Source organism: Hemiscyllium ocellatum, chromosome 6 (genome assembly GCF_020745735.1).
Source record: "Hemiscyllium ocellatum isolate sHemOce1 chromosome 6, sHemOce1.pat.X.cur, whole genome shotgun sequence".
Lineage (NCBI taxonomy): Eukaryota > Metazoa > Chordata > Chondrichthyes > Orectolobiformes > Hemiscylliidae > Hemiscyllium > Hemiscyllium ocellatum.
The window spans coordinates 91337575-91365238 of NC_083406.1; the positions used below are offsets into that span (position 1 = coordinate 91337575).

At 39.3% G+C, this 27664-nt stretch overlaps 1 protein-coding gene across 1 annotated transcript in view; it reads left to right on the top strand.

The window, feature by feature from the left end:
* pds5b (PDS5 cohesin associated factor B) overlaps nucleotides 1–27664 on the top strand; it is a 237068-nt gene that overhangs the window by 25541 nt on the left and 183863 nt on the right. Inside the window, exons 2-6 of the mRNA XM_060826137.1 lie at nucleotides 8322–8451; nucleotides 19722–19925; nucleotides 20159–20245; nucleotides 22027–22124; nucleotides 26782–26908. Of these exons, the coding sequence (XP_060682120.1) occupies nucleotides 8344–8451; nucleotides 19722–19925; nucleotides 20159–20245; nucleotides 22027–22124; nucleotides 26782–26908 (624 nt within the window). The 5' untranslated portion in view covers nucleotides 8322–8343. The remainder of the gene's footprint in view (nucleotides 1–8321; nucleotides 8452–19721; nucleotides 19926–20158; nucleotides 20246–22026; nucleotides 22125–26781; nucleotides 26909–27664) is intronic.

A 27664-nucleotide genomic window follows, 5' to 3' on the forward strand; every position in this document is an offset into this window, starting at 1 on the left:
AGTCACAGGAGAGCTCCAAGCAACACAACCAAATTGGGTGTAGGATTTGTCTGAAGTCATGGTACTTGAGGTAGTTCACAAATACTTGGAGACAGTTGATTCCATTCTTTTGATTTTTAGCAGGAGTCAAAATCATAGGCTTGCCTAGAATCATGGAAAGTCCAGTTGATGCTCAAGAGAATAATTGTGAGGGTGATAGTGGGGAAATCAACTGAAGAGCTGTGGATGCTGGAAATCAGAAATATAAACGGAGATAAAGTTCAGCAAGGCCTGGCAGCAGTGGTGGAGGGAAGGCAAAGGTATTGTTTCAGAGCCAGCAAACACCGCCCCCGTCCCAGACTCTGAGAAAGGGTCTCTGGATCTGAAATGTTAACTTTGATTTCTCTCCACTGACACTGCCAGAGCTGGGTTTGGCTATTATTTCATAATGTGACCAAATTAATAGCTAAACATTTATCACCAGAGTTTATAGCATTACTGAAAGCTGATGTGAGCATCACTGAAACTCTAATTAGGAATAAGGATAGTTGAAGACCAGTGTTTAGCATGTAATTTACTTAAGGCTCATGAAGCAGAATCAGCTTTAAACAAGTTAACCTTGCTCGCACTGAAGCTGAGGCTGAAAGAATTCTAGACTGATGTTTTGTTCGAAATGGACATCCTCACAGAAATATAGATGGAGAATAGGTTGTTTATCAAATCATGGTACTGCCTAGGTATCATAAGGCATTGCAAGTAGCACCATGAAATTACAGTGGTAGATCATGTAGGAATATGAGAAATGCAGGCACATATGAACAGGCAGTTGTATAACTTAAGACTTCGTAAAGACAAAGTGCACTTCTATAAAACTTTTTCATGACTTTTTAAAGTGATAAGATCGCTGGCATCTTTTTGATACATGTACCCCAGTTCTTTTTTGAAAAGAACCATTCACTCAAGTGTTACCAGATTGTGTAGAGCCGTAACTGAAAATGCAAGAAGGTCATGCAGTGTATACTTTAATTCTGGGTATGACCAACTGATTCCCAGAAGCTATTGTCTTTTTTTTTCCTGAGGATAATTAGAGTTCGATTAGTAGGGGAAATATTTAACGGCTTTATTTTAAGTTGGTATGGGGTCCCAATCGAGACAGTTTGATTTGGTTTCTAACTTTGTCTAAAGTTCTCCTGAAAATGATTAGCATTTTGGGTATAAAACATTTGAAGTCAATTAAATATCGTTTGCAGACATGGAGCTTTGGAGAGATATCATAAATCTGAAAACCATGATTTTAAGGCACACTATCATGAATACCCACTGGACTAGGACAAATTTGGGTTCGATTTCTTACTATATGCTGCCAGAGATGGCCTACACGTACTTATTGGTTGAGCCTATTTGATTTGATTTGCTGGTCATGAGATTAGAGGTCCATTAAAATTTGATTTAGGGTGAAGTTCTTGAATCAAGAGGATGAATCCTCCATGTTGGATGACATGTCTTTCTGGAAAGACTGACTGTCTCTTGGGAGCAGGTAAGGTAGCACAAGACCATTTGGAAATTTCACAGGTGAGAATGAAAGCCTGGGTAAATGAATATTCAACAACTGAAATATTTCACCTCCCATATTGCCTGTGTCCTCAAAGTGAAATTCAGTTATCTGTACAAAGTAGTTAGCAACGTTAGAACAGCAATTTAACTGATAAATGGGTTCTGTCACGAACATGTTCATACAGTATTATCATAAAGAAATACAAGTATGTCATGGTAAACATTGTGGAAGATAACTGACAATAGAGTGAGGTAGAAGGAGAGCCACGTGGTTCTCAAAGTGAACCTATTACAATTTGACGAGCCAACACATTTTGAGACAGTTAGGCACTGTCTTCCTTTTACAAGAAGTGCAGCAGGAAGATAGTGTAAGACTACAGGTATTTCTGCTATTACGCAGTAGTTGCATTCCTTGCTACCTCATACTCTACAAAAATCATGCAATAAGCGAACACTTGGTGATATAATTGCGTTCTAGCCAACATGCACCTTTTTTTAAAAGTTTGCATTTTAAGAAAGGCATTCTTTATTCACCCAATCGTGTTACAGCTAATTCTTATTAATGAAAAATATGTTATAGCAGAACTACCTGTATGGAGAATTTACAGACTGCCTTGTACTGATGTACTGCGGTGGTCTAGATTTAGCTTGACGTGAAGCGAACCACAGGAGAGTCAGGACTGGCAACCACATCCTTACTGGTTATGAAAATTGTTATCTGGATTGTACTTTGCTAGTTGTATACAGTGCATCAAATGAATATCTGAGACTGATGTGACATTGGACTTGATTATTTTTTATTTTGGAGAATGCTGTCGCATATACATAGTCAATATCAGCTTTAACTTCAAAAGAATAGGAGTAGGTTTTTTTTCTGTTTACAGATCTTAAAATAAAGTCACTGGCCCTTGATCTGACCTTCAGCTCAATATCATGTTGCACTGTAATCATCCACATATCAAATCCAGTGCTTTGTAAATTAAAGTCTTGAAGAACTTTTGTAGCCAACCCGTCAATGTCTATTTGAATGAATTGATTTGATTTAAAACAGCTATGGTTTGCTCCATCACCACCTAATTCCTGAAATCAACTGTGAATTTCTCTATCCTCGTGGACACAATTGTTTTCTGGATGGAACAATTTTTCTTTTTTCCTACAGACTCAAAATATTGTAGACTTCTTTTTGGGAGAATGCAGTCCCAGTTTCAATTTGAATATATGTACAGTAAGATCTTGAGCACTAAGCATTTGTTTTGTCACTGCACTTCACAACTCCGCTTATTTAGTTTTGACCTTGTATTTTGTAAGGGAGATGTCAAGCAATTCTGCATTGTTTGTCTCCTCTGTGCACACTGCATACCTTTTTTTAAGTGCAGTGACGATTCTGGACATCAGACCTATAGATCTTTGTAGGGCCTTCCCTTGGGAGGTGGGTGCAAGAAAAGTGGGAAATCGGGATCATTTCCGTGAAATGCAACAAAGCCTGCATTTGTATAAAGCACAGAGGTTGCAGTCAGTTGTGATGGGAACCTTTTTTTTTCTTAATTCATACGCAGGGCATGGGCATCACAGAATCAGCCAGTGATTATTGGCTATCCCTTCTTGAAAGGATGGTCAGCTGCATTCTTGATCTGCTGCAAAGGGGTAAAAACAATGACTGCAGATGCTGGAAACCAGATTCTGGATTAGTGGTGCTGGAAAAGCACAGCAGTTCAGGCAACATTCGAGGAGCAGGGAAACCGATGTTTCTGGCAAAAGCCCTTCATCAGGAAAGAGGCAGAGTGCCTGTAGGGTGGAGAGATAAATGAGAGGGTGGGGCTGGGGAGAAAGTAGCATAGAGCACAATAGGTGAGTGGGGGTGAGGATGAAGATGGTAGGTCAGAGAGGAAGGTGGAAATGAAGATAGGCGGGTAGGACAAGTCATGGGGATTGTGGTGAGCTGGAAGTTTGGCACTGGGGTGAGGTTGGGGAAGGGGAAATGTGGAAACTGTTGAAGTCCACATTGATGCCCTGGGGTTGAAGCGTTCCGAGGCGGAAGATAAGGCGTTCTTCCTCCAGGTGTTGGGCGGTGAGGAAACGGCAGTGAAGGAGGCCCAGGACCTGCCTGTCCTCGGCAGAATGGGAGGGGGAGTTGAAATGTTGGGCCACAGGGTGGTGTGGTTGATTGGTGCGGGTGTCCCAGAGATGTTCCCTAAAGCGCTCTGGGGAGATGGATGTCCATTAGCAATGTAGAGGAGACCGCATCGGGAGCAACGGATACAATAAATGATATTGGTGGATGTGCAGGTAAAACTTTGGATGTGGAAGGCTCCTTTGGGGCCTTGGATGGAGATGTAGGCACAGGTTTCGCAATTCCTTCGGTGGCAGGGGAAGGTGCCAGGACAGGGGGGTGGGGGGGGGGGTGGAGTGGATCTGACCAGGTAGTCACAGAGGGAATGGTCTTTGCGGAATACCAAATTTATCCTTGGTAGTGGGGTCTGTTTGGAGGTGGCAGAAATGTCGTCGGATGATTTGGTTTATGCGAAGGTTGGTCGGGTGAAAGGCGAGCACCAGGGGGTGGGGTTCAGTCCTTATTACAGTTGGAGGGGTGGGGTTTGAGGGTGCAGGTGCGGGATGTGGATGAGATGTGTTGGAGGGCATCTTTAACCACGTGGGAAGGGAAATTGCAGTCTCTAAAGAAGGAGGCCATCTGGTGTGTTCTACGGTGGAACTGGTTCTCCTGGGAGCAGATGTGGCGGAGGAATTGGGAATACGGGATGGCATTTTTGCTGGAGGTAGGGTGGGAAGAGGTGTAATCCAGGTAGCTGTGGGAGTCGGTGGGCTTGTAAAAAATGTCAGTGTCAAGTCGGTCGTCATTGATGGAGATGGAGAGGTCCAGGAAGGGGAGGGAGATGTCAGAGATGGTCCAGGTAAATTTAAGGTTAGGGTGGAATGTGTTGGTGAAGTTGATGAATTGCTCAACCTCTTCACGGGAACAGGAGGTGACACCAATGCAGTCATCAATATAGCGGAGGAAGAGGTGGGAAGTGGTGCCGGTGTAACTACGGAAGACGGACTGGGGTGCCAGTGATGGTAACACCATAGAATGTCAAGGGGTGGTGATTAGATCGTGTCTTATTGGAGATGGTATTTGTATGGTGTGAATGTTACTTGTCAGCCCATACCTGAATGTTGCTGAAAAATGTGTTGCTGGAAAAGTGCAGCAGGTTAGGCAGCATCCAAGGAGCAGGAGAATCGATGTTTCGGGCATAAGTCCTTCTTCAGGATGCTCCCTGACCTGTGCTTTTCCAGCAACATGCTTTTCAGCTCTGATCTCCAGCATCTGCAGTCCTCACTTCCTCCTACCTGATTGTTGTCCGTCTTGCTGTATTTGGACATGGACTCCTTCAGTATTTGAGGAATTGCACATGTTGCAATTTTGAATTTTGAATATTTTGTAGGCATCAGCAATTAGTTCTTGGTTTTGAGGCCTGTGCCTTTTTAAAAAAATTTACTGTAGACATCCTTATCCCTTATTCTGAGAAGATCCTCTTAATTTGTTAATTTTGTGTACAACAACTCAGGACAGTCAGCTGGGTTGTGTTGGTCACATGGATGGGTTCGTGAACTGCAGTGAGATGTGTTCACAATCCTTCACGTTCTGAAGTAGTTTGCTCAAAGGTGGTGTTAGACAGAGGTATTACTTGTCTTGTGGCCTTGGAAGCATCATGTGATATTCTCTGGATTGTTGTTATTTCTTTTTTCTTAAATTCTGAGTAATGATATAGGCCATAGTCATTGCTTTAATTACTTTGCCATCTGAGTGATTTGTGTTTTGCCAAAAATGACAAAAGAGAAATTGATTTCAGGGCAGATCTTGCAAGTTTTTGTTGTTGATGTTGCTGGTTTAGGTGGGGAAAAAATACACCGCTTTTAAAACTGTCTTCAGTTTACCAACTTTTTAATTATCTGAAGCATGCTGTTCAATAGGGAAACTAGCTCCTTGAATTGACTATATATTATGTGGTGTCCTTTTTAAAATTCCCCTTTTTTAAAACTCAACATATTTTCATGACCGAAAAGCAAACACTCCTAACTTGTACTGTTGTGAACAGAAATTCATTTTCATATTCTGTGTAGAGGTTGCATATTTTTGGTTTCCTTTTTAGACCGTCATCACTAAAGTTTATGACCTTACTCTGATTATGCTGCAGATAGGCCTCTTGAGCATCCAGAATGTTGCTCACTGCTTTGTTTTACTCCTGTAATATATTCAGACATTAGTTTCTAGCATATTCCTTATTCAAATGTTTCATTGCCACCATAAAACTTGTTTACCCTGCAGTAATAGTTCACCTGGACCAAACTGAAACACAATGCAACAGGCTGACCAAAAACCTGTTAAGAGTTTTTCAGAAGATGTGTGACTAAAGAAGTTGTGTTGGCATGATAATCCTCTTGCATATGGGTGAGGGGCACAGGTGAGCAGTGAGGTTGACTTTTGAACTCTCAATCAGTCAGACTACGGCTGAAGTAGAATCTTTCTCTCTTGTGCATGCTCGCTTGCTTGCTTTTGCTTTTTTTTTCTTCCCCTACATGCTCCCTAACTGAACCCCAGGAAAGTGACCGTTTCCACAGCATGATTTATTAGTCAAGGTATTTTCCTCTTATTCTGAGAAAGAACAATCCTCTCACGTTGCCTGATTCATCCATTTTCTATGGCTGAGGAAATCTTGCCAGAGGAACCTCTACATGTGTTTGTGAGCAAGGAAATACAAATACATTTTGAGGGGATGAAAAACCTACCAATTCCAGCTTTCATTAACTTGACTAAAGTATTGCTCTGAATTGATCATGAGACTCTCAGTTGCTTTTCCAAGATTTGAATGTCCAAGAAACCGCTTGACAATTTTGCAGCAGCTTCATGATATGAGTGCAACTGTTGTCTGAGATCTGATACTATTTCTTCTCAAAATCCAGACCTATCTTGAGTCAAGCTAAGTAATGCCTCAATGTTGTTTTACAGATGACAACGTTTTATACATCTCATCACAAACGACTGTGGTATCCACGTGGATGCATGATGAGCACCATAATGTCTTAAATTTGAATTGATTTGTGTGCAGTAATGGATGTGATTCTCAGGAGTGCACTTGAGAATTGCCTGTGCAAAAATAAACAAATGGATTTAGAGAAGGAAGAAGCTACTGTGCGGTGTTCTCTCAAACTGGGTTGGGATTGATGGGAAAATATGGTTGGAGGAAGGCTCTCTGAATTTAGATGGGTTCAGAATTTTCTGCAGGAATGGTGGCTGGAGAAGCAAAACTGGGAAAGCCCCTAAAAGAAGTTACCATACTGTAACTAAATAGCCAAGATTAAATAATGAAAAATTGGTGGTTAGATGGAACTGAAACCATGCACCCTGATTGGAAGAAACAACGGGAAAGATAGGAAGGTTATTGAGCTGAGGAATGGTGTGGTAAAGACTAATTTTTAAAAAAAATTTTGACTCCAATTTTGCTATTCTGTTTAATTCATATCTGGCACATAAGAAGATGTTTGTAGAAGATTAGTCCTCTTCGCTACAGGGCATCTCATCACGTGTCCCTCAGGGTAGTGTCCGAGGCCCAATCATGTTCAGCTGCTTAATCAAGACCTTCCCTCCATCATTAGGTCAGAAATAGGGATGTTCACTTGGGAATGAGGCATCAAGCAATTGCTGGAGAAGACCTCAAAACCCTGTGATCAGTAACTCACTTCCTCACTTTCCTAACATTCAAGCCTTGGTGAGGATGGGGATAGAATGCAATAAAATGTAGTTATCAACTCTGAATGGTGTACTCGTGTAATTTTCATTATCACTCTCCTTTTGTGACATTGGTGAGCTCAACTTTGGAAGATGTGCCCCTGATTCTAAACATTGATGCTGCGACAATGATTTTGTTTCATTTTGGGACGTGAAATCGAAGCACAGTTTAGCTGAATATTTGTATTGAACTGAGCTATGCTATTATGACCCTTCTTGATGGCAAAATCCTATGTTGATGGATCATATGTTTTAATTTGCGTTAGTTAATTAACAGCTTCAGATGTTCTCATAATAATAATTGACTGACTGGTTTGTCATGTGTCACAAGTCCTAAATATGAAATTGCAATCCAGAGAGGAGTACTCCTATTTCTATTTTGACTGTGAAATTTTGTGATTCCTTTGGGTCTGATGGCATAAATCTTTCACTGTTCTGATGACTGAATCTTTTTCAGTTTTTTTGCAACACAAAAATTTCCACCCCAGACTGTATTGACTTGCAAGCTTCACAAACTTGAACTATACACTATTATGGTACCACTTTTTCTGAAGTGAGCTTCTCTTTTAGACCTTTTCCCTTTGTTTGCCAAACTTTTTATTTCTGAAGTGAAATTAAAACAAAACAAATGGTTTCACTTTTTTTGTTTCTTTGTAAACTCAAGGTATAAACGTATTTTATTCTATTGCCACAACAGAATCTGCTCAGCACTTAACTACAGCTATATGTATTCCTGGAATTAATGCATTTAAATGAATGTGCCAGGTTGACCTTACCTTTGACTTTCTGACCTTTTTTTTCTTTTTAAACAAAAAACCTTTACAGCACTAACACAGATCCCTTTGCCTTCAGGTTAAACGAATTCAAGATGCAGTCATAACGGTTATTTCAATCACTGTTGATAGACGAGTGCAAATCCTTTTACCATGCTGGGCATAATAAAAAAATTCTCTTTAACAGGAAAGTCTATACGGTGACTTAATTCTTTCTCTTTTTTTTAAAGGGAGGAAACGTGATCTATAACCATGGCTCATGCCAAGCCAAAGGCCAATGATGGAAAAATTACATATCCACCTGGAGTGAAAGAGATCTCTGATAAAATATCAAAGGAGGAAATGGTTCGAAGATTAAAGGTTTGTAATTATATTAAATTATGTTTCAGACAACTGTAAATCACTGTGATTGTTCAAGCAATAACTCTTCCATAAGGAAGAGTTATCTTGGAAGATCCTTAAAAAGCATTCCAAGCTGACAAAGAAATGTTTGTCCCCTTTTGGATTTTTTTGGGAGTGGATTGGAATGGATTTGGGGAGGCTGAGGATTAGTTTGAGATCTTGATCAATTGGGTTAGTGAGCTGAGGAGTGGCAATTGGAGTTTAATTTGGATAAATATGAGGTGAGCAATTTTGGTTAAACTCAAGTCAGGACTTGAACACTTAATGGTAGGGCTCCGGGTCCTGTTTTAGAACTGAAAACCTAGTGTTCGGGTATGGAGTGCTTTGACATTTGTATCACTAGTAGACAAGGTGATTAAGGCTAGAACTTCTTCCTTTGGAGTGCAGGAGGTTGAGGGATGTTCTTCCTGAGGTTTATAAAACTGAGGGGGATAGATAAGGTGAATAGCAAGGTCCTTTTCCTTAGGGTGGACAAGTTCAAAATTAAGGGGCATATTTTTAAGGTGAGAGGAGCAAGGGTTTCTTTTTTAAAAGGACATGTGACTTTTTTTTACACAGTCTGTGGATTGAACTGCGAGAGGAAGTGATGGATGCAGGTACAGTTAGAACATTTAAAAGACAAATGGATAAGTACAAGATTAGGGAAGGTTTGGAGGGATATGGGCAAAACGCAGGCAGCTGGGGCTAGTTTAGTTTAGTAAAAGTATTTCAGACTTAATTTTTGCTGGTTTATCAAGAGTGCCAGTTCATAAGGTGTCAGTTAAAATAATGTTAAAAAATTATGAAAGATTTGACTTTAAATTGGTGTCCCAGTCTGTCTGTCTGTCTTCTCTATTTACAGCATAATTTTTAATTAATTTATTTTATGATAAGAAGTAGTCCATTCCATGTTTCTCCCTTTTGACAGACTGACTCTGTTAAGGTTTCAGAGGCCTGAAGACAACTAGCCTAAATTCTCTCTTCAGTGAAAGCACTGGTTAAGTAGATTTTCATATAATGGTTTCAAGATTCTATGAAGTACAAAATGTCAATCATGAGCACGTATAGCATCATTAAAAAAGTAATGAAACACCCTAAGGTGTTCGCAAGGGGATTATTAAAGAGCCACAAGAGATAATAGGTCAGCGTACCAAAAATGTTGTTAAATAAATTGGTTTTAAGGACTAACTTGAAAGAGAGTGAGGCAGAGGATGAGGACTGCAGGGAGCAGTTTACAATATTCAACGAAGATAACTTATCATTGCTACTGAATTGAGGTTGCTACTTGTATATTGAAAGAAATTGCTGGATTTTTACAACAAAGCATGAGAATATTGAATCTCAAGACGAAACTTGTATGATCTGCTGTATTCCTGGAACTTTGAATAAAAATGGTTGGTAAAAGAGTATTGTTGATGACTCCTGTGAAAACTGATTTTTTTTTAAATATAAGGAAAAGGCCTACACAGGAACACGAAAGAAAACCGGAGGACAAAGCTTACCTTTTTTCAAACATTTTTTTGGCCAGAACAAATCAACAATATGAACATAGTTCAGGCAGTGGATCTTTCAAACTGGGACACTTCATTAAGAAGCCAGGCAGCAACATGATTGAACAAATTTCCAAGCATTCTCATTTTTCCTGCACAAATTTGAGACTAAGTAATCAGTCATTCCCACTGCACCTCTGTTATGCGAGATCTCTTTCTTTCTGTTCGGGTGCTTTTTGACTCGGTCATAGAGAGTTATGGAGTCATACAGATGGACAGAGACCCTTTGGTCCAATTAGTCCATGCTAACGATAAACCCTAAACTAAGTTAATCCCACCTGACTATGCTTGGCCATATCCCTCCAAAAACAACTGCTTCATGTATTTTGTCAAAATGTCTATTTAAATGTTTTAACAATATCCGTCTCCATCATTTCCTCTGGAAGCTCAATCCATACATGAGCCTCACTGTGTTTTTAAAAAAAATTGTTTCTAATGTCTTTTTAAAATCTTCCTTCTCTCTGCTTAAAAATATGCTCCCTCATCTCGTAAGCCCCCCATTCACCACCTTGAAAACCCTCATTTTATAAGATTCTCCTCCACCTCCAACTCTCCAGTGAAAAATGTCGTAGCCTCTCTCTCCGACTCCAACCTTCCATTCCTGACAACATCCTGGGAAATCTTTACTGAACCCTCTCCAGCTTAATAATATCCTCCTGATAACAGGGCAACCGGATCTGAAGACAGTACTCCAGAAGAGGCTTCACCAACATCCTGTATAACCTCAAAATGATGTCACAACTCCTGTACTCCATGATCTGAGCAATGAAGGCAAGCATGCTGAATACCTTCTTAACTACCCTATCTATATGTCTTGCAAACTTCAAAGAATTATGTACCTAAACCAATAAGTGTCTCTGTGCAACAGTACCCAAGGCCCTACTTCTTTAATTAGCATAAATTATCAACATGGAATATCTCTCACTTATCCAAATTTAAACTCTTTCTGCCTCTCTTCTGCTCATTGACTCAATTGATCAAGATCTATTTGTACTCTTAGGTAACTACCTTCACTTTTAATGATACCACTAATTTTGGTGTCATCCGTAAACAATAACCATTCTGAAAAACAGCCCTACATCACACTCTTGCCAATTAGCAAAGTTCGTACTCAATTGGCAAGCTCACTCTGAATCCCATGTGATCGAACTTGAGAGGAACCTTGATTATCCAAACAAGATGGGTGGGCAGTATTTTGTTCAGTTAATTGATTATTTGGTTCATTTGATTCCATGCCTCTCCTCCTGGGGCTTGGAGTTTTCAGAAGTTTCCTTTTTTTTTCTTGTTCTGGCTGCCTTGTTACCCCTCTCTGTGTCTCAAGGTTTGTTTCTGAGCAGACACCCTTGTGTGTAAGGGACCCGCAGCATCGCTGAAGCCTTCCGTGTCTCCCCCCTTCCCAGTTCAATGCGATTGACACAGCGAGCACTTGCTAAGTTTTTGCTCCCTGTTCAGGAGACTAGGCAGCAATAAATCACGAGCGAGCCCCTGCCCCACCTCCAACCTTGTCCACCCCATCCCTTGTCCATGCGCTTCTCCTCCCCCCCCCCCCCCCCAAACTCCCTTACCCATCCAACCCCGTCTGTTCCCACCCTGCGCCCACCCACTCTTGTGACAAATTCCACTTTCGCACTCAGGAGATTCTGGGGAAGGGGAGTTTAGAGTATGCCCCTATGAAGGACTCCCTGGAAAGTGTGGGGAGAGAGAAAGAGCAGATGGTCAGTCATTTGGAGACAGTGCCTGGGCACCTATCGATGTCCAGTACTGTTCTCGGCAGCATTTCAGTAAGCCAAGGTTGCTTTTGATCAGTGTTGGAAACACCTCTTTGAAATGTTTCTACCGAGACCTTGAGATTTTCTGATTTTAATATTCCTAAAGAGATCACTTGGCTCAAATGTATCTACAATCTAATAGATTCTTTTTATTCTTGACTAGAACCTCCATATCTGTATTTGTCCATTGTTCTCTAATCCTACTAGCCTTACCTTTTCACTCTAATGTAACATAATTACTCTGAACATACTTTTGAAGGCCTCCTGCTTATCAGATGCCCCTTCACTTGTGAATAGTTTACACCATTTGATTGCTGAAAGTTGTTCTACAGCATGGAAACAGACCATTCGGTCCAACCAGTCTGCACTGCATTATCATCCCAAACTAAACTAGTCCCACTCTGCCCATATCCCTCTAAACCTTTCCTATTCATGTATCCATCCATGTGTAATTTTGAACATTTTGTAATTGTACCTGCATCCACCACTTTCTCAGGAAGTTCATTCCAACATAAACTCCCCTCTGTATTTAAAAAAAAATGCCCCTGTCTTTTTTTCATATGCTAAGGTGAGAGGACAGAGATATATGTCCCCTAGTCTTGAAATCCCCCATCTTAGGGAAAAGACAACTATCATTAACTCTTAACTATACCTCTCATTATTTTATAAACTCTCAAAATCTTACACTCCAGTTTTTTGCCAAACCTTCCATGCCCGACAACATCCTGGTAAACCTCCTTTGGAAACCTGTCCAGCTTGATAATATCCTTCCTACAACTGGGCACAGTACTCCACAAGAGGCCTCACAAATGTCTGGTACAACCTCAACATGACTTCCTAACTTCTATACTCATTGATCTCTCTAATCCTACTAGCCTTACCTTTTCACTAAAGTAACGTAGTGACTCTGAACATGCTTTTGCAATGAAGGCAAATGCCTTTTTATTACCCCCCCCCCCCCCCCCGCCCAATCTACATGTGACGCACATTTCAAACAATTGTGTACCTGCACCCCTAGGTATCTCTGTTCTACAACACTGCCCAAGGCTCTATCATTAATTGTATAAGTCGCACCCTTATTTGTTATACCAAAATGCAACATCTCATTTATTCAGGTTGAACTCTCTCTGCCATTTTTCAGCCCATCTGACCCATGTCGTGAAAATCCCTTTGTAATCTGAGATAACCTTTACTGTCTACTATCCTCCACAAAGTAACTATTAATACCTTCTATATTCTCAACCAAATCACTTATTTCAATGAGAAACAAATGAGGACCCAGAACTGATGGCTTTGGGACATGACTGACTGGTCACAGCCCTCCAGTCTGAAAAGCAGCCCTCCACCATTACGGTCTGCAAGTTCACCCTGAATTCCATGTGACCTGACTTCACTAATTAGTCTATCATGTGGAACTTGTCAAAGGCTTTACTAAAGTCCAAACAAATAACATAACAACTACTGCTCTGCTGTCATCCACCTTTTTGGTAACTTCTCAAACTCAACCAAGTTTGTCCAAAAGTTGTATGTTTTACAACCACATCCAACAATTTCACCCAGTTCTACAGTTCCCGGGTTTCTCCATACAATCTTTCTTAAATGAAGGTACAACATCAGCCACCCTCCAGTCATCAGGCACCTCACCTGTTGTTATAGATAATGAAAATATTTCTGCAACGGGTCTCTTATTTCCTTTCTTACTTTCCTCAACATTCTGGGATACATTTAGGTCAGGTCGTGGAAATTTATCTACCTTTTTTATATTCTCTTAGACCTGCTGAATTTCCTCTTCTGTTATGTGAACTGCTTTTAAAACCCCAAAGTATATTTAGCGTCATAGAGATGTACAGCATGGAAACGGACCCTTCCTTCTATCCAACTTGTCCATGCCAACCAGATATCCTAACCTTATCTCGTCCCATTTGCCAACACTTGGCCTCTAAATCCTTCCTATTCATATACCCATGTAGATGCCTTTTAAAATGCAGTAATTGTACCAGCCTCCTACTGCATTTTGGAAAAGAAAATCAAAACAGGCCTTATACACCTTAATGGTAAGGTCCTGGGGTGTGTTGCTGAACAAAGAGACTTTGGAGTGCAGGCTCATAATTCCTTGAAAGTGGAGTCACAGGTGGATAGGATAACGACAAAGGTGTTTGGTATGCTTGCCCTTCTTGGTCAATGCATGAGTATAGGAGTTGGGAGGTCGTGTTGTGGCTGTACAGAATGTTTGTTAGGCCACTTTTGGAATATTGTGTGCAGAAGATGTTGTGAAACTTGAAAAGGTGCAGAAAAGATTTACAAGGATGTTGCCAGGGTTGGAGGATTTCAGTTATAGGGAGAGGTTGAATAGGCTAGGGCTATTTTCCCTGCAGCATAGGAGCCTGAGGGGTGACCTTTTACAGAGGTTTATAAAATCATTAGGGACATGGATAGGGTAAATAGACAAAGTCTGTTCCCTGGGGTGGGGGACGTCCAAAACTAGAGGGCATAGGTTTAGGGTGAGAGGGAAAAGATATAAAAGGGACCGAAGGGGGCAACTTTTTCAAAAAGAGGGTTTCTGTCCATTCTCTGGACTCCATTTCTTTCTCCACAGTAAAGACCGACACAGAATATTTATTTAGTATCTCTTCCCATCTTCTGGGTTCAACATAAATATGACTTCCATGGTCTTTTGGGGCCCCATTTTGTCTCTGGTTACTCTCTTGTCTTAATGTATTTATAGAATCTCTTTGGATTATCCTTAACCTTCTCTGCCAATGCTGTCTCATATCCCCTCTTTGCCTTCCTGATTTCTTTCTTAAGAATGTGCCCAAACTTTTTTTTAAATCTATTAATTAACAGATTCAATTGAACCAAGTTGTCTATATCCAAGATTCTCTCTTTTTTTATTATTCTTGACTAGAACCTCCATATCTTTATTCATCCTCTTGTTCTTTAATCTTACCAGCCTTACCCTTCATTACAACAAAAACATAATGCCTCTGAACTCTGCCTCATCACAATCTTGAATTTCTACCACTTGTTAGATGTCCTTTTACTTGCGAATTGTCTATTCCAATCAACTTTTGTGAAAGCTCTTGTCTCATACCATTTAAAATTTGCCTTGCTCTAATTAAAAACTTTAACTTCTATGGAAGGCTTATCCTTTTGTATGACCATTTTGAAAAGAATGGAATTATGATCGCTAGATCCAAATTGTTCCCCCACCGTTACTTCAGTCACCTGCCCTGCCTTGTTGCTCAAAAGAAGATCGAGCTTTGCTCTTTTTCTAGTAGGAGCATCTACATATTGATTTTTTAAAAAAAAATTCTTGGTAACAAATTCTTCACTGTCCAAGCCTTTTAATGCTATGGTAGCCCTAGTCAATATTTGTAAAACTAAAATCCCCCATTATCAAACCTTATTATGGTTGACTAGATCTGAGATCTCTTCACATATTTGTTTCTCAATTTCCTTCTTACTATTGGGGGCCCTGTAGTACAATCCCATCAATGTGATCTTTCATTGCTTATTGGTAATTTCTACCCCTGTATTTTCACTGAACAATATTTCAGAAATATCTTCTCTAGTTACAGCAGCAATGTATTCCTTAATCAAAAATGTCATCCCCAATTTTTGTCTCCTTTTCTATCCTTCCTATAGCATCTAAACCTGAGCTACCAGTCTTGTCCATTTCTCAGCCAAGTTTCTGTAATAACTATGATGTCTGAATCCATGTTTTTAAACATGCCCTGAGTTCAATAGCCTTACCTGGAGGATCCCTTGCATTGAAAAAAATGCAATTTAGTTTTTCAGCGTTACTATAGTTCTGACTGTTGTCTTTCTTTTCTAATTGACATGCTCTCTTCACATTCAGAACCTTTCCCATCAATCCTTCCACTGACGTTGCTATTTAGAATTCCTCCATTTGCCCCTTTTCTATCAGTATAAAGTCTCCCTTGGTAGAATGAGCAAATCTCCCCACTCAGATCCCTTTGCAGTTGAGGTTAGATATCCCAAAAGACATTCAATTGTCCAGAAACCTGAATCCCTGAAAAATACACCAGCTGTTCAGCCATTGATTTACCTCCTTTTTTAAAATCCTTTTTTGTTTCTTTCCTTGTTTGAGTTTGGCATTGGGAGTAAACCAGAAATTACTACTTAATGTTCTTTTTGTTTTAATCTTCTACCTAACCTCTTAAATTCACTGTGTATTGCTTTAATCTTCTCCCTGAAAATATCATTCCTACCAATGTGTACAATAATTTCTGGTTTCTCAGTCACAACTTTAACAGTATGTTTGAAATGCTTAGTGATGTCCTTGATTGTAGCACCAGGAAAGCAACCAACCATTGTAAATGTACGCTCCCTGTCACAGAATCTCTTGTCTATGCCCCTGCCAGGAGAGTCTAATAAATCTATTAAATCTAGTCAAACGCTGCTTAACCTAAGAATTATTTTTTACTGTCCAATAACCAACAGCCATTTCCATTTTCCTTGGAAAGACTAACCCCTTCCACCGTTCCAAAAACCAAAGATTATTTGATAGAGGAATATCCACCGGCGACTTTGAGCTACCTTCTGACCTTTCCTGACAGTCACCTATCTATCTGACTAATCCTGCTGTATGATAACTTCTCTAAATCTGCTAGCCATCTCATTCTGTACCTGAGATATGCCCTTAATAACATTAAGCCAAAAAAAGCATCTTTCAATAACACCTTTATATATAAAATAATTGCCTTTCATTACCTACAGAAAGTAAAGTTAAAATGGAAACAATTTAAAAATCCATATATTAAACCTACAAAACTTAAATAAGATCAATCACTTGGCTGTTTAACTGAATAAAAATGACTCCACTTCATTAAATTTATCTAATAGAAAAAAAATCTTTTCCAGAGCCAACCACGTGTAGGATGACTTAAAACAAAAATACAACTCCTTTTTTTAAAAAAATAATTTTTGCAATGTCAAAAAAACACTCTGAAACAGTCTTTTTTAACTTGTGAATTTAAAAAAAAACTCAGTCATTCACTGGAGACCCTGGTGTTTTTTTACAAAAAAACCCAAAAAGGTGATTATTTTCAAAAAAAGACTTTTTGTTATTGAAACAAAATGAATAAAAATCTTAAAATATAATGACTGCAATAACTTTTAAGAAAAAACTGGTAATAAATCTTTTAACTAAGCCTGCAATTTGAGGAGCAGCTGCAAGATCCACACTGCTTCCCTCTTGGTACTCCAAGCATTTGAAATCTTCTTGCTCCAACTAAAAACCAAGTTTTATGAAAGTCTTATGTTTTTCCATAACTCTGTTTTAAACTAATAGAATTATGATCACTGACGGCAAAGTGTTGCCTTATTATCACTTCAGTCACTTGCCCTATCTTATTCCCCAAGAGAAGGTCACATTTTGTTCCTTCCCTCATAGGGACATATACATATTTGCTTTTTTTTTCTTGAACATTTTTAATAAATTCTTCGCTGTCCAAACCTTTGACTGAGATTACCATACTGTTAATGTTTGGAAAATTAAAATCCCCTAAAATTACAGTTACCTTATTCTTGTATATACTTGAGATCTCTCTACATATTTGTTCATCAATTTCCCTCTGACTTAGAGGGAGTATAGTACAATCCCTTCAAGGTGATTATTCCTCTTTTATTTCTAATTTCAACCTATATATTTTCACAGACTGATTTTTCGGTAATATCTTCTCTAGTTGTAGCAGTAATGTTTTCTTAGTCAAAAACACTACTCTTTCTCCTCTTTAGCTTGTCTTCCTAGCCCTCTTGTAGCATCTGGAAATGAGAACATTGAGCTGCTAATCCTGTCCATCTCTCATCCAAGTATCTGTAATAGGTATGAGATTAGACCCCTTGCACAGACTTCCTGTTTCTCACTCTACCCTAACAATGTTACAGATGTTTTTGAGACATCATTAATCCTGGTGCTGGAAAAGCCCAGCAGGTCAGGCAGCATCTGAGGAACAGGAGAGTCTCTACGTTTTGGGCATAAGCCCTTCAGGGATGTGGGGGTGCCCAAGGAGGCTGAGAGAAAAATAGGAAGAGGATGGGGAAGAGGGTAACTAGGAAGGCAGAGGTCTGAGCAGAAGGTGGAGCAGATAGATGGGAACCACATTGCATCAGTGTCAAGTTTTCACCAGTTTCCTCATTTCACACACGTCCCACCTCAGCCCAGATCCAACCCTCCAATTTGGCACCATCCTCTTGAACTGTCCTATCTGTCAATCTTCCTTCCCACCCATCAACCTATCACAATTCCCTCCCCTGCTCCCACCCAGCTGCATCTACCAATCACCTTCCAGCTATCCACCCCTCTTCTACTTATCTCTGTCCCCTTGGGCACCTCCCACAAATCTGATGAAGATCTCATGCCTGAAATGTTGACTCTCCTCCTCTGATGCTGCCTAACCTGCTGTGCTTTTTCAGCGCCACGCTTTTTGACTCTAGTCTCCAACATCTCCAGTCCTCACTTTTTTTCTCCTATTCTACGTTCATGCTCACTTCTGCAGAATTTCCTGTCTGTGCCTGTGACAGGAGAGTCCTTTATAACCATTACTGATTTAAATTTTGTCAAACTCTAAGGTAGGATTGATTCTTCATGTCAAAGCTCTGACTCCCTGTATATTTTACTGAGAAATTATCCCTTTTTCAAAAAGTAACCAAAACTGAGTATCCGTTTGAGAGAGCAATAGCCTGAGGAGATTTCTGAACTATCTTAACTTTTCTGGCAGTCGTCCATCTGTCTGATCTTGCTATGTAATCATTTTTTCTAAATCTACAAACAAGAGACTGAGTTAGATGGTCTGCCCTCCATGATATAAAGCCTGAATTACTCCTTAAATCACATTTCACTTGCAGCCACTGTCATCCTGGAAATCAGTTTTAACAAGACAAGGTGCATGACATCTTTCATTTGCGTAGGTCAGAAGTGTTCTGGTATCATCAAATAGCAGCAATGGGTCTTAACCAGTCCACATTTACTTGCCCTTTTTTGTCATCATCAACTCCCTGCAACTGAATAACAAACACCAACACTCGGCTGCCAGTAGACTTCAGGCTGCCAAATTGAAACCTGTTCCATTTGTGAAGAATTTTTTTTTCCTTTTTCTTGCATCAAAACTCAGTTCGTTCTGTAACTGTCAAACAGGTGACACTGGGTGACTACCCCAATTGCACTTAACTTTCTATTTACCTGTTTTTTTAAAATATGCTTTTAATCTCTATGCCAACCTCTGGTCAGAAGGGTGTTTAGTTTGGATGTAATGATATAATCAGGAAACCAATTGATTCTTTGCATGTTCCCACATTTTGCATATAGTGCAAAGGAAAATACAGAAATTTATCTGAGTGTGGGTCATCATGGTGCAAATCCATCATGGACTGAATATCCTAAAATGTGGCATTTCTTCTTTTGAACTGTTGCTTTAATAAGTTTGTAAGCTTAAACAAGGTAAACTTATTCACTTTTTTTCCTGATTGCTTTTCAAATTATGCCTGCTTCAGTAGACAACAATGTTTCCACTATTCCTGCAGACTGAACACAAATGGGGAAGCTGCAAGTTGAATCAAGATTGTTTAAGATATTGCGTAAAAATAAAAAAGCACGATCGCGAAAGTGGTGGTTTTGTTGGTGTGTCCTGTAGCTGCCTGTTGTTGATGTTTTAAACTGCAAGTTTTGTCTTTTGAGGAGTCTGGTATTGCAAATAAGTTGTATATAAGAGTTTGAAGAAGCTACTCTGGGTTGCAAGTATGAATGCATATTTTTGTACAGTACTGTAGAAGGAAACCATGTGTTAACTTGCAAAGGATAAATTTAATTTGTACCTCTTTTGCGTTGAAATGCAACCGTTAGCTTCAACATAATGTAGTAACTAAACTAGTGTTCACAAAAATGTAATTTGATCTATTATCTTTTTAGATGGTTGTAAAAACTTTCATGGATATGGACCAAGATTCCGAGGATGAGAAGGAGCTGTATCTGAATTTAGCATTGCATCTTGCTTCTGATTTTTTCTTGAAACATCCTGACAAGGATGTACGTCTGCTTGTTGCTTGCTGCCTAGCTGATATTTTTAGAATCTATGCCCCAGAGGCACCCTATACATCACCAGATAAACTGAAGGTAGCTTTTCATATCCTTTTTTATTTTTAAAAATATTTGTTTTTTTTAATGCCCTGGTCTTCTTTCCCTTTCCCCTCCTCCTCCTCCTTCCTTTCTTTCCCACGCCACCCCATACATCCACTGAGTTTCTAATATGTTCAGTTGTTGTTTTGCGTTCATGAATGTTAAGTCTTTATTTCTCAAGTCAGTCAATAATTTGAAATTTTGTAAATATTCAATTTTGTTCTGTTTAGGATATATTTATGTTCATAACAAGACAGCTTAAGGGGTTAGAAGATACAAAAAGTGCACAGTTTAACAGATATTTCTACTTGCTTGAGGTGAGTCATACAAATTTGCTTTAAGAAATCAATTATTCCTCCTATTGAGATCATTGAATATATGGAGTCTCAATCCAAGGGAAGAGTAACCACTCTGTTTACACAAAACATACAGGTATTTATAAAATCTAATTTTTTTTGGTTTAAGTGTAAAACAGTTGTTGGTCTTAACTACAATGTGGAACAAAAATAAGAAATGCAGAAACCTATCCTCTTCCCATTTTTAACTGACTTTTTAAAACCTGACTTTTTTAAAATCCATTTTAATTTTATTGCTTCCTTCTTCTACCCATTTCCAATCAATTATTCAATACCTTGTTGAAACAGAACAATGCATCAGTATTGTGTTCTGGTACTCTTTCGTTAACTTATGAAATTTATTTCAATATATACACCTTGAGATGTCCATTATTTAATTTTAGTCTCTTGTCTACCAACGGTAATCACATTTGTCTATCTTACACTGACATACCTAACTCTTCTTTAAAAAATCTGTCGTCATAAACCCGTCCAGGTATAAGCATCAAAATTCTATTGTCTATTTTTTTTTGACCTATTTTGCCTGCCTGCCTTCTAAGTGTTGCATCCCAATTGAGAGACTCCTAGGAGTAGTTTATAGGCTTTTGATTCTTCCCTGAACTTCCTCGATCATTAATGTCAGAAGTGGGGTTGATTGCAGAGTTCTCCGTACCAATCCTGACTGCTCAGATACTGAGGCAGTCCATGTCTGAATGAAGTAAGAACTGGACATTATCTGGGTTTTGGGCTGACCAGTGGCAAGTCACCGTTCTGTTCCACATGTGCCATGCAATCTCCATCACTCCTTTTACATTCTGTGCATTACCATTGTGGAATTTCTCTGTCAGTATCCTGGCTGTTAACGTTGACCAGAAATTGGACCGAACATGTATAATCGGAATCACCTCCTGACTCCCCACATCCCTCCACCATCCTTGAGGCGCAAGTGAGCATTATGGTGGAATACTCCTCATTGCCTGGATGAGTTCAAGCCTGACGCCACCCAGGACAAAACAGCGCCCTTGATTTGGCATTGAGTCACAACTGACACTAAATAACAGTGAAATTCAGCAAGGTTCCTTCGCACTTTCCAAACCTTCAACCAGTACCATCTAGAAAGACTAGGACAGCAGATGTATGGGAATACCATCTCCTGCAATATCTATAAATCCCCCTCCAAGTTACTGTGTATCCTCATTTTGAAAATAGATTGCTGACCCAATGCTATTGAAGGAACAAAATCTCAAATGGTGTTGTGGGTCTAACTTACATCAAATGGAGTACAGTGTTTGAAGAAGACCATCGACTACCAGTGCATGATGTGCAATAAGTGCTGACCCAGCCACTGATGCACGCGTCCCAAACTGTTTTCTTTCCCCTTCACATTAGTGAATGTTTGTATTTGGAATGTTGCACACATGAATATGGTTGTACAGATTAGGGAAATAATATTTGTGCTAACAATGGATGTTTCTTCTGCCCTCTCCGGTCTTTTTTTTTCAGTCTACGCCATTATTCTAGCAATTATCAGAAAATCTAGCATGGTCTTTGAAATGTCCTGGTCTTCAAGTACCTCCCTTTCTTTTTCTCTCACTGACTTGAATTGCCTTGAGCATTTCTTTTTGATGGCATTAGCATTAACTGGGAACTTAGTCTAGACAAACCAATGCATAATTTTGTTTTTTTTTTCACTTGGTTTTCTTTTAATTTCTCCAATTATAGAAATAAGTGAAATTATCGAGATTTTCTTTGTTTCATTGCAGAACATTGCCTGGGTCAAGTCATATAATATCTGCTTTGAACTGGAGGATAGTAATGATATATTCACTCAATTGTATAGAACACTTTTCCAAGTTATAAAGTAAGTTGGTATTTCTAAATAAAACATACTTTGACAAATGCTGAGTTTTAACTGTATATCAATTTTTAATAGTTTATCTACATAGTCTTTTATTTAATTGGAGTCTCTTCACCCTGTCAAATGACTTTTTCTCATCAGAAGCTTTTGTGGATACCTGCAGATCTTCCAGCTGATTTGATCAGTAAAGCAATTGTACTTTTCCTCTTCACACATTGCGCAAAATTGGAATATAGTTTGGATTGTAGGACTTACAAGGTGGTAGTATTGTGTGCATGTGTATTTATTTTAAACAGTGAAGGAATCAGGAAATGATAATTAACTTTGCTCGTGTTTCAGTGAAACTCTGTTATCTAACAGATGCTAATGTACCAAATTAATTAGTCAAGTAGCCATTATTTAGTGTACTTAAGTAGCACATTCCAGTATCTGAACTGAACTGCATTTTACTGAGACGTCTGCCCCAAATACGCATGCCCCTGTTGTTGAGAAAATGTTTCATTATCCACTATTGGTGTCCTTGGATCTGTGGAAAGAAATTACAGGAGAAAGTAAGTTAAGAAGGGGGCTTGAATATGCATTTTTTTAAATTAGGGGTACAAAATGCATAGGGCAGTATGGACCCTTAGTGCCCCCGCAGGTGTTTTAGGATGGTGGAAAATTTGGTCTCTATATGAATGTGCAACTCCATGGGATTTGTTTAGTTGAGAAAGGCACTCATGATGACCAATGGCCAAGCATTTTGATGGCAGCTGTTAGAGGAGAGCATTTATGTGATGAGGTTTTGGTAATATAAGGCATGATTTGGAGGTGTCCATGTTGGACAGTGATGGACAAAGTTAAAAATCTCACAACAGGTTATAGTCCAACAGGTTTAAGGCTTTAATACTTTAACTGCAGACCAGCGCCACCTTGTGCATGAGGTAATATGAGCAAGTATAAGATAGGGATATTTTCTCATCAGCCTGTTCAGTCTGTTAGAGTGCACCTCTGAAGTGGGTGATGGTACTGTATTAATAGTCACTTTTGTACAGCACAGTATACTGCTGCTGTTGCCATTTTATTAGCTTTAGACTTTTCAGGATCTCCTAGACTAGAAGTCATTAGCAAAAGCATGGCTGGTTGTGAGATACTCTGAGGGTCTAACTATTGAATTAGGTAGTCCTGCTGCAATGAAATGGCATAGTCAGGTAGCATGGAAATACCCTTTGGTCCAACTAGTCAACTCTGATCATGTTCTCAAACCCAAGCTAGTCCCACTTTCCTGCTTTCGGCCTATATCCCTCAACACTTTTTTTTCTATTCATATACTTATCCAAATGTCTTTTAAATGTTGTGACTGTACCTGCATCAACCCTTCCTCTGGCAGTTCATTCCACACCTGAATCACTTTCTGTGTAAAAATTGACTGTCATGTCCTTTATTAAAATCTTTCTCTTCCCAGCCCCCTCTGTTTAAATTCAACCTGCCACTCCTCAGCCCATGAAGCCAGTTGATCAACATCTCTTTGTATAACCTCCTTCACTGGCCATCTACCACCAATTTTGGTGTCATCTGCAAATTTAATAACTATGCAAACTTTATTCTCATCCAAATCATTTATATAAATGACAAACGAAAGTAGACCCAGTAGCAATTCCTGTGGAAACATCACTGGTTAGGTGTGCAGTCCAAAAAAAAAAATCCTCCATCACCACGCCCTGTCTCTTAGCACAATATCAAAACTGGTCACAAAGTGCAAAACTTTGAATTGCATGTTAAAACTATAATGCTTGCATCCTATTGAAAAACATTGTGGTGTTAATATTGTCCACAAATGTTCACTGGTGGCTTATTGTGAGTGATGTCAGTAAGGTTTTGTTTTGTTCTCTCTGTTCTGTTGCCGCACAACTTTTTTTGTTTTGAAAAATATACCTATTGTGACTGAACAACACTTTGTCAGACAGTAGTTTTTTTGATTTCTTGCTCTAGTGATTCATAGGGCTCGCTCCCTTCCTTGCCAGTCCATTCAGGGAGTGAGGTCCTGTGCTTAGTTTTCGTAACTATGTTGACCATATTATCAATGCAGTTCGGGTAGTGGATGTAGATTTGCTCGTTGAGCTGGAAGTTTCATATTCAGACATTTTGTCACCATACTAGGTAACATTATCAGTGATCCTCTGGATGAAGCACTGACGACATTGCTCGTTTTCTATTGGTGTTTAGGTTTCCTTGGGATGGTGTTGTCATTTCTGGTGGTGACGTCAATTCCTGTTCTTTCTCTGGTGGTAAAGGGGATCCAAGTCAATGTGTTTGTCAGTAGAGTCCGGTTGGAATGCCATGCTTCTAGAAATTCTTGTGCGTGTCTCTGTTTGGCTTGTCCTAGGATGGATGTGTTGTCCCAGTCGAAATGGTGTCCTTCCTCATCTATATGTAAGGATACAAGTGAGGAATGGGTCATGTATTTTTGTGGTTAGTTGATGTTCATTTATCCTGGTGGCTAGTTTTCTGCCAGTTTGTCTAATGTAGTGTTTGTTACAGTTCTTTTCCAGTTTGCCAAGTTGGGGTAATGCCTGCCGGGATTGTTGTGATTGACTGCTTTAGTTCAGATTCCTTGTTGGTATAATGTACAGATGAATAATTCATAAAATTAAAATTATAATTCAAACTCCATCATGGTTTGTAAGTTTCTATTCAGTTTAAAGGAAATCCATTTTTTTTTAAAACAGAGTCATCATGGAATTTTGTTTTGTTATGATCTTGGTATGGACAAAGGCTTTTCTAAAAAAACAAAATTTGAAATTCCAGGCCACGAATTTCAATGAAAAGACAATGCACTGGTTATAAAACTCCTCTTTCTCATTCCAGTCTGCAGTTTTAAAAAAAATAAAGCACTTTACAAGTTAAGATTTTAAATAAGTAGTTCACCTGTTGAGTTAAACTGTTGTTCAGGTCTTGCTGAAAATGTGTGTAGACTGGTTTAATTTCAGAATGGCACTAAATAGAACATAGAACATTACAGCACAGTACAGGCCCCTTTGACCCTCAATGTTGCGTCGACCTGTGAAACTAATCTGAAACCCATCTATCCTGCACAATATTCCATTTTCGTCCATATGTGCAGTCATCAGACAATAGACGCAGGATTAGGCCATTCAGCCCTTCGAGCCTGCACCGCTATTCAATATGATCATGGCTGATCAGCGAACATCTCCATTTCTGACTCCGAAGCAATGTCTTCAGTGAAGCAGCTGAAGGTAGTTGGTCCTAAACTCTACCTGTCGAACTCTTGCAGTGACGCCCTGGGGACTGAGATATTAGACTTCCAAGTATAATCATCTTCCTTTGTGCTTCAGATCACAGACCAGTGGAAGGATTTCTCCTATGATGCTCTTGGATTCCAGTTTTGTTAAGATAATGTGTCAAATATGGCCTTGATGTAATGGCAATCACTCTTTTCATCCATGTTTGAACCAAGGCTATGATGATTGATATGTTGTTGTTGCATATATATATATTGAGATACAGTGGAAGTGTTGTTTTGCATGCTGTCCAGACAAGTTGTATCTTTAAGTAAATGATTAGGGTAGCAGAACAAAGTGCAAATAGTGTTTCTCCTATAGAGAAGGTGAAAAGAGAGATCAGAATTACTATTTGAGGCCTGATTAACACAGGAAGAAGCTGTTCTTGAATCTGTTCGTACATGGATTTAAATCTTCATACCTTCTGCCTGATTTGAATAGAATATAGTCGGGATAGGAGGGTTCTTTTTTGGTTGCTTTCCCAAGGCAGGAGGAACTGTAGATGGAGTCAATGGATATAAGCAGGCTACTTTGGATGATGGACTGTGTTGTGTTCACGACTGTCTGGAGCTGAGTGTCCTTGGCTGAAGTCAAATGCGGTATTTGTGAGCAGGTTATTGTTGAGCAGGTGCTATGTGACAGCATGGTTGATGACATCTTCCATCAAGTGTCGACCAATGAGGTGTTATTTGACTGGGTTGTCATGCTTTTTGTGTACAGGACAAAGTCGGACAGTTTTCCATGTCCGGTAGATGCCAGTGTTGTAAATTCTGGCGCACATGTCCTCCGTAATACTGCTAGAATGGTCTGTAGGTTCATTGCCTTCTTCCCTTTCTTGCTTTCATGTGGAGTGAAATGACCTGAAAGCTTGCATTTTGAATACCTGTCTTGATTTGCCAAATCTTTTGGAAGTGTACCCCATTTGGCATGTCATACAACAAATAGCTTTCCTCTGTAGACTGTCTTGAGCAGGACTGTGCAGTGGTCACCCTTGCTAACACTGTTGTGGACAGATGCATCTGCTGAAAGGAGGTTGGTGAGAATGAGGTCAAGTACGGTTTTCCTTGTTGGTCCCCTTCTCATGGGTCGTATTCCAACTGTGACCATGGTCAAAAGTACTTTATTTATAGAAGCAAAATGCTGTTAGAAATCTGAAATGAAGGCAAGTGGTGGAGAAACTCAGCAGCTCTTCTCATATTTGCGGAGAGATGCAGTGTTCATGTTTCAAGTCCAATATTGGAAGAGTCATATTGGAGTTGAAACATAAACATTCTTTCATTTCTTTCCACAGAGGAGATCCTGATAAAAGTTGTAATAGATACAGGGGTATATTACAAGTTCAAATTTGACACATTTTTGTCTTTTTGAATATATTGTAGCAATGGCCACAACCAGAAAGTTCACATGCACATGGTGGACCTGATGAGTTCCATAGTTTGTGAAGGGGACACAGTTTCTCAAGAACTTTTGGATACCGTTCTTGTTAACCTAGTACCAGCACATAAGGTGAGTAGTCAGCATGATCTTTGATTTGTTTGTGTTGTAGATTGAAAAGTTGAGTAATTTCAGTGGCAGCATTAGGGATCTTATAAAAGATTTTCTAAGAGTGTAAATATAAGGATTTTGTATTCGGAGCAAAAGAGATAATCGTATGATTTCTCGGCTTTAAATGCCTTTCTTTTGTTTTCCAATGTGATCTTGAAGGGAACAATAAGCAATTTTTATCCAGCTACATGATACAAGTTGTGGTAGTCGATGTAAAGTACTGGTGAAAGTAATATAGTTCATGAACACTTTTTGTCAGACCAGTATTTTTGGACTGCAGTATTTTTTATTTTAATGTAGTTAACTTTTATGATTATGACATGTGTTCTCTATAATGCCCCGGATTTTCTGTTGGCCATTGAGTTATGCCAGCATAGGAAGCTTTTTGCACTGGGGGGGCCCTGTCAAATCCCCATCATTTAGTATCTTTTTATTTTCAAAGAATATCAGTCAAAATTGAAAGATTCCTCTGATCTTTCACATGGTGGTAGTGTTGGTCCAACATAACTAGTTCAGTTGTGTACATCATTCCAGAATGTGTTGAGATCCAAGGCACTATTTTGCCATTACCCTCTCCACAATGATGTGAATTTTATCCTGGCTATGTGTAGTGGTGATTGCTATTTTCTTGCATTTAATCCAGATTTAATGCTTTAGCCGTTTGACATGACACATCAAGTCGAGTATTAAGTGGGCCAAGTTGAGTATTAAGTAGGC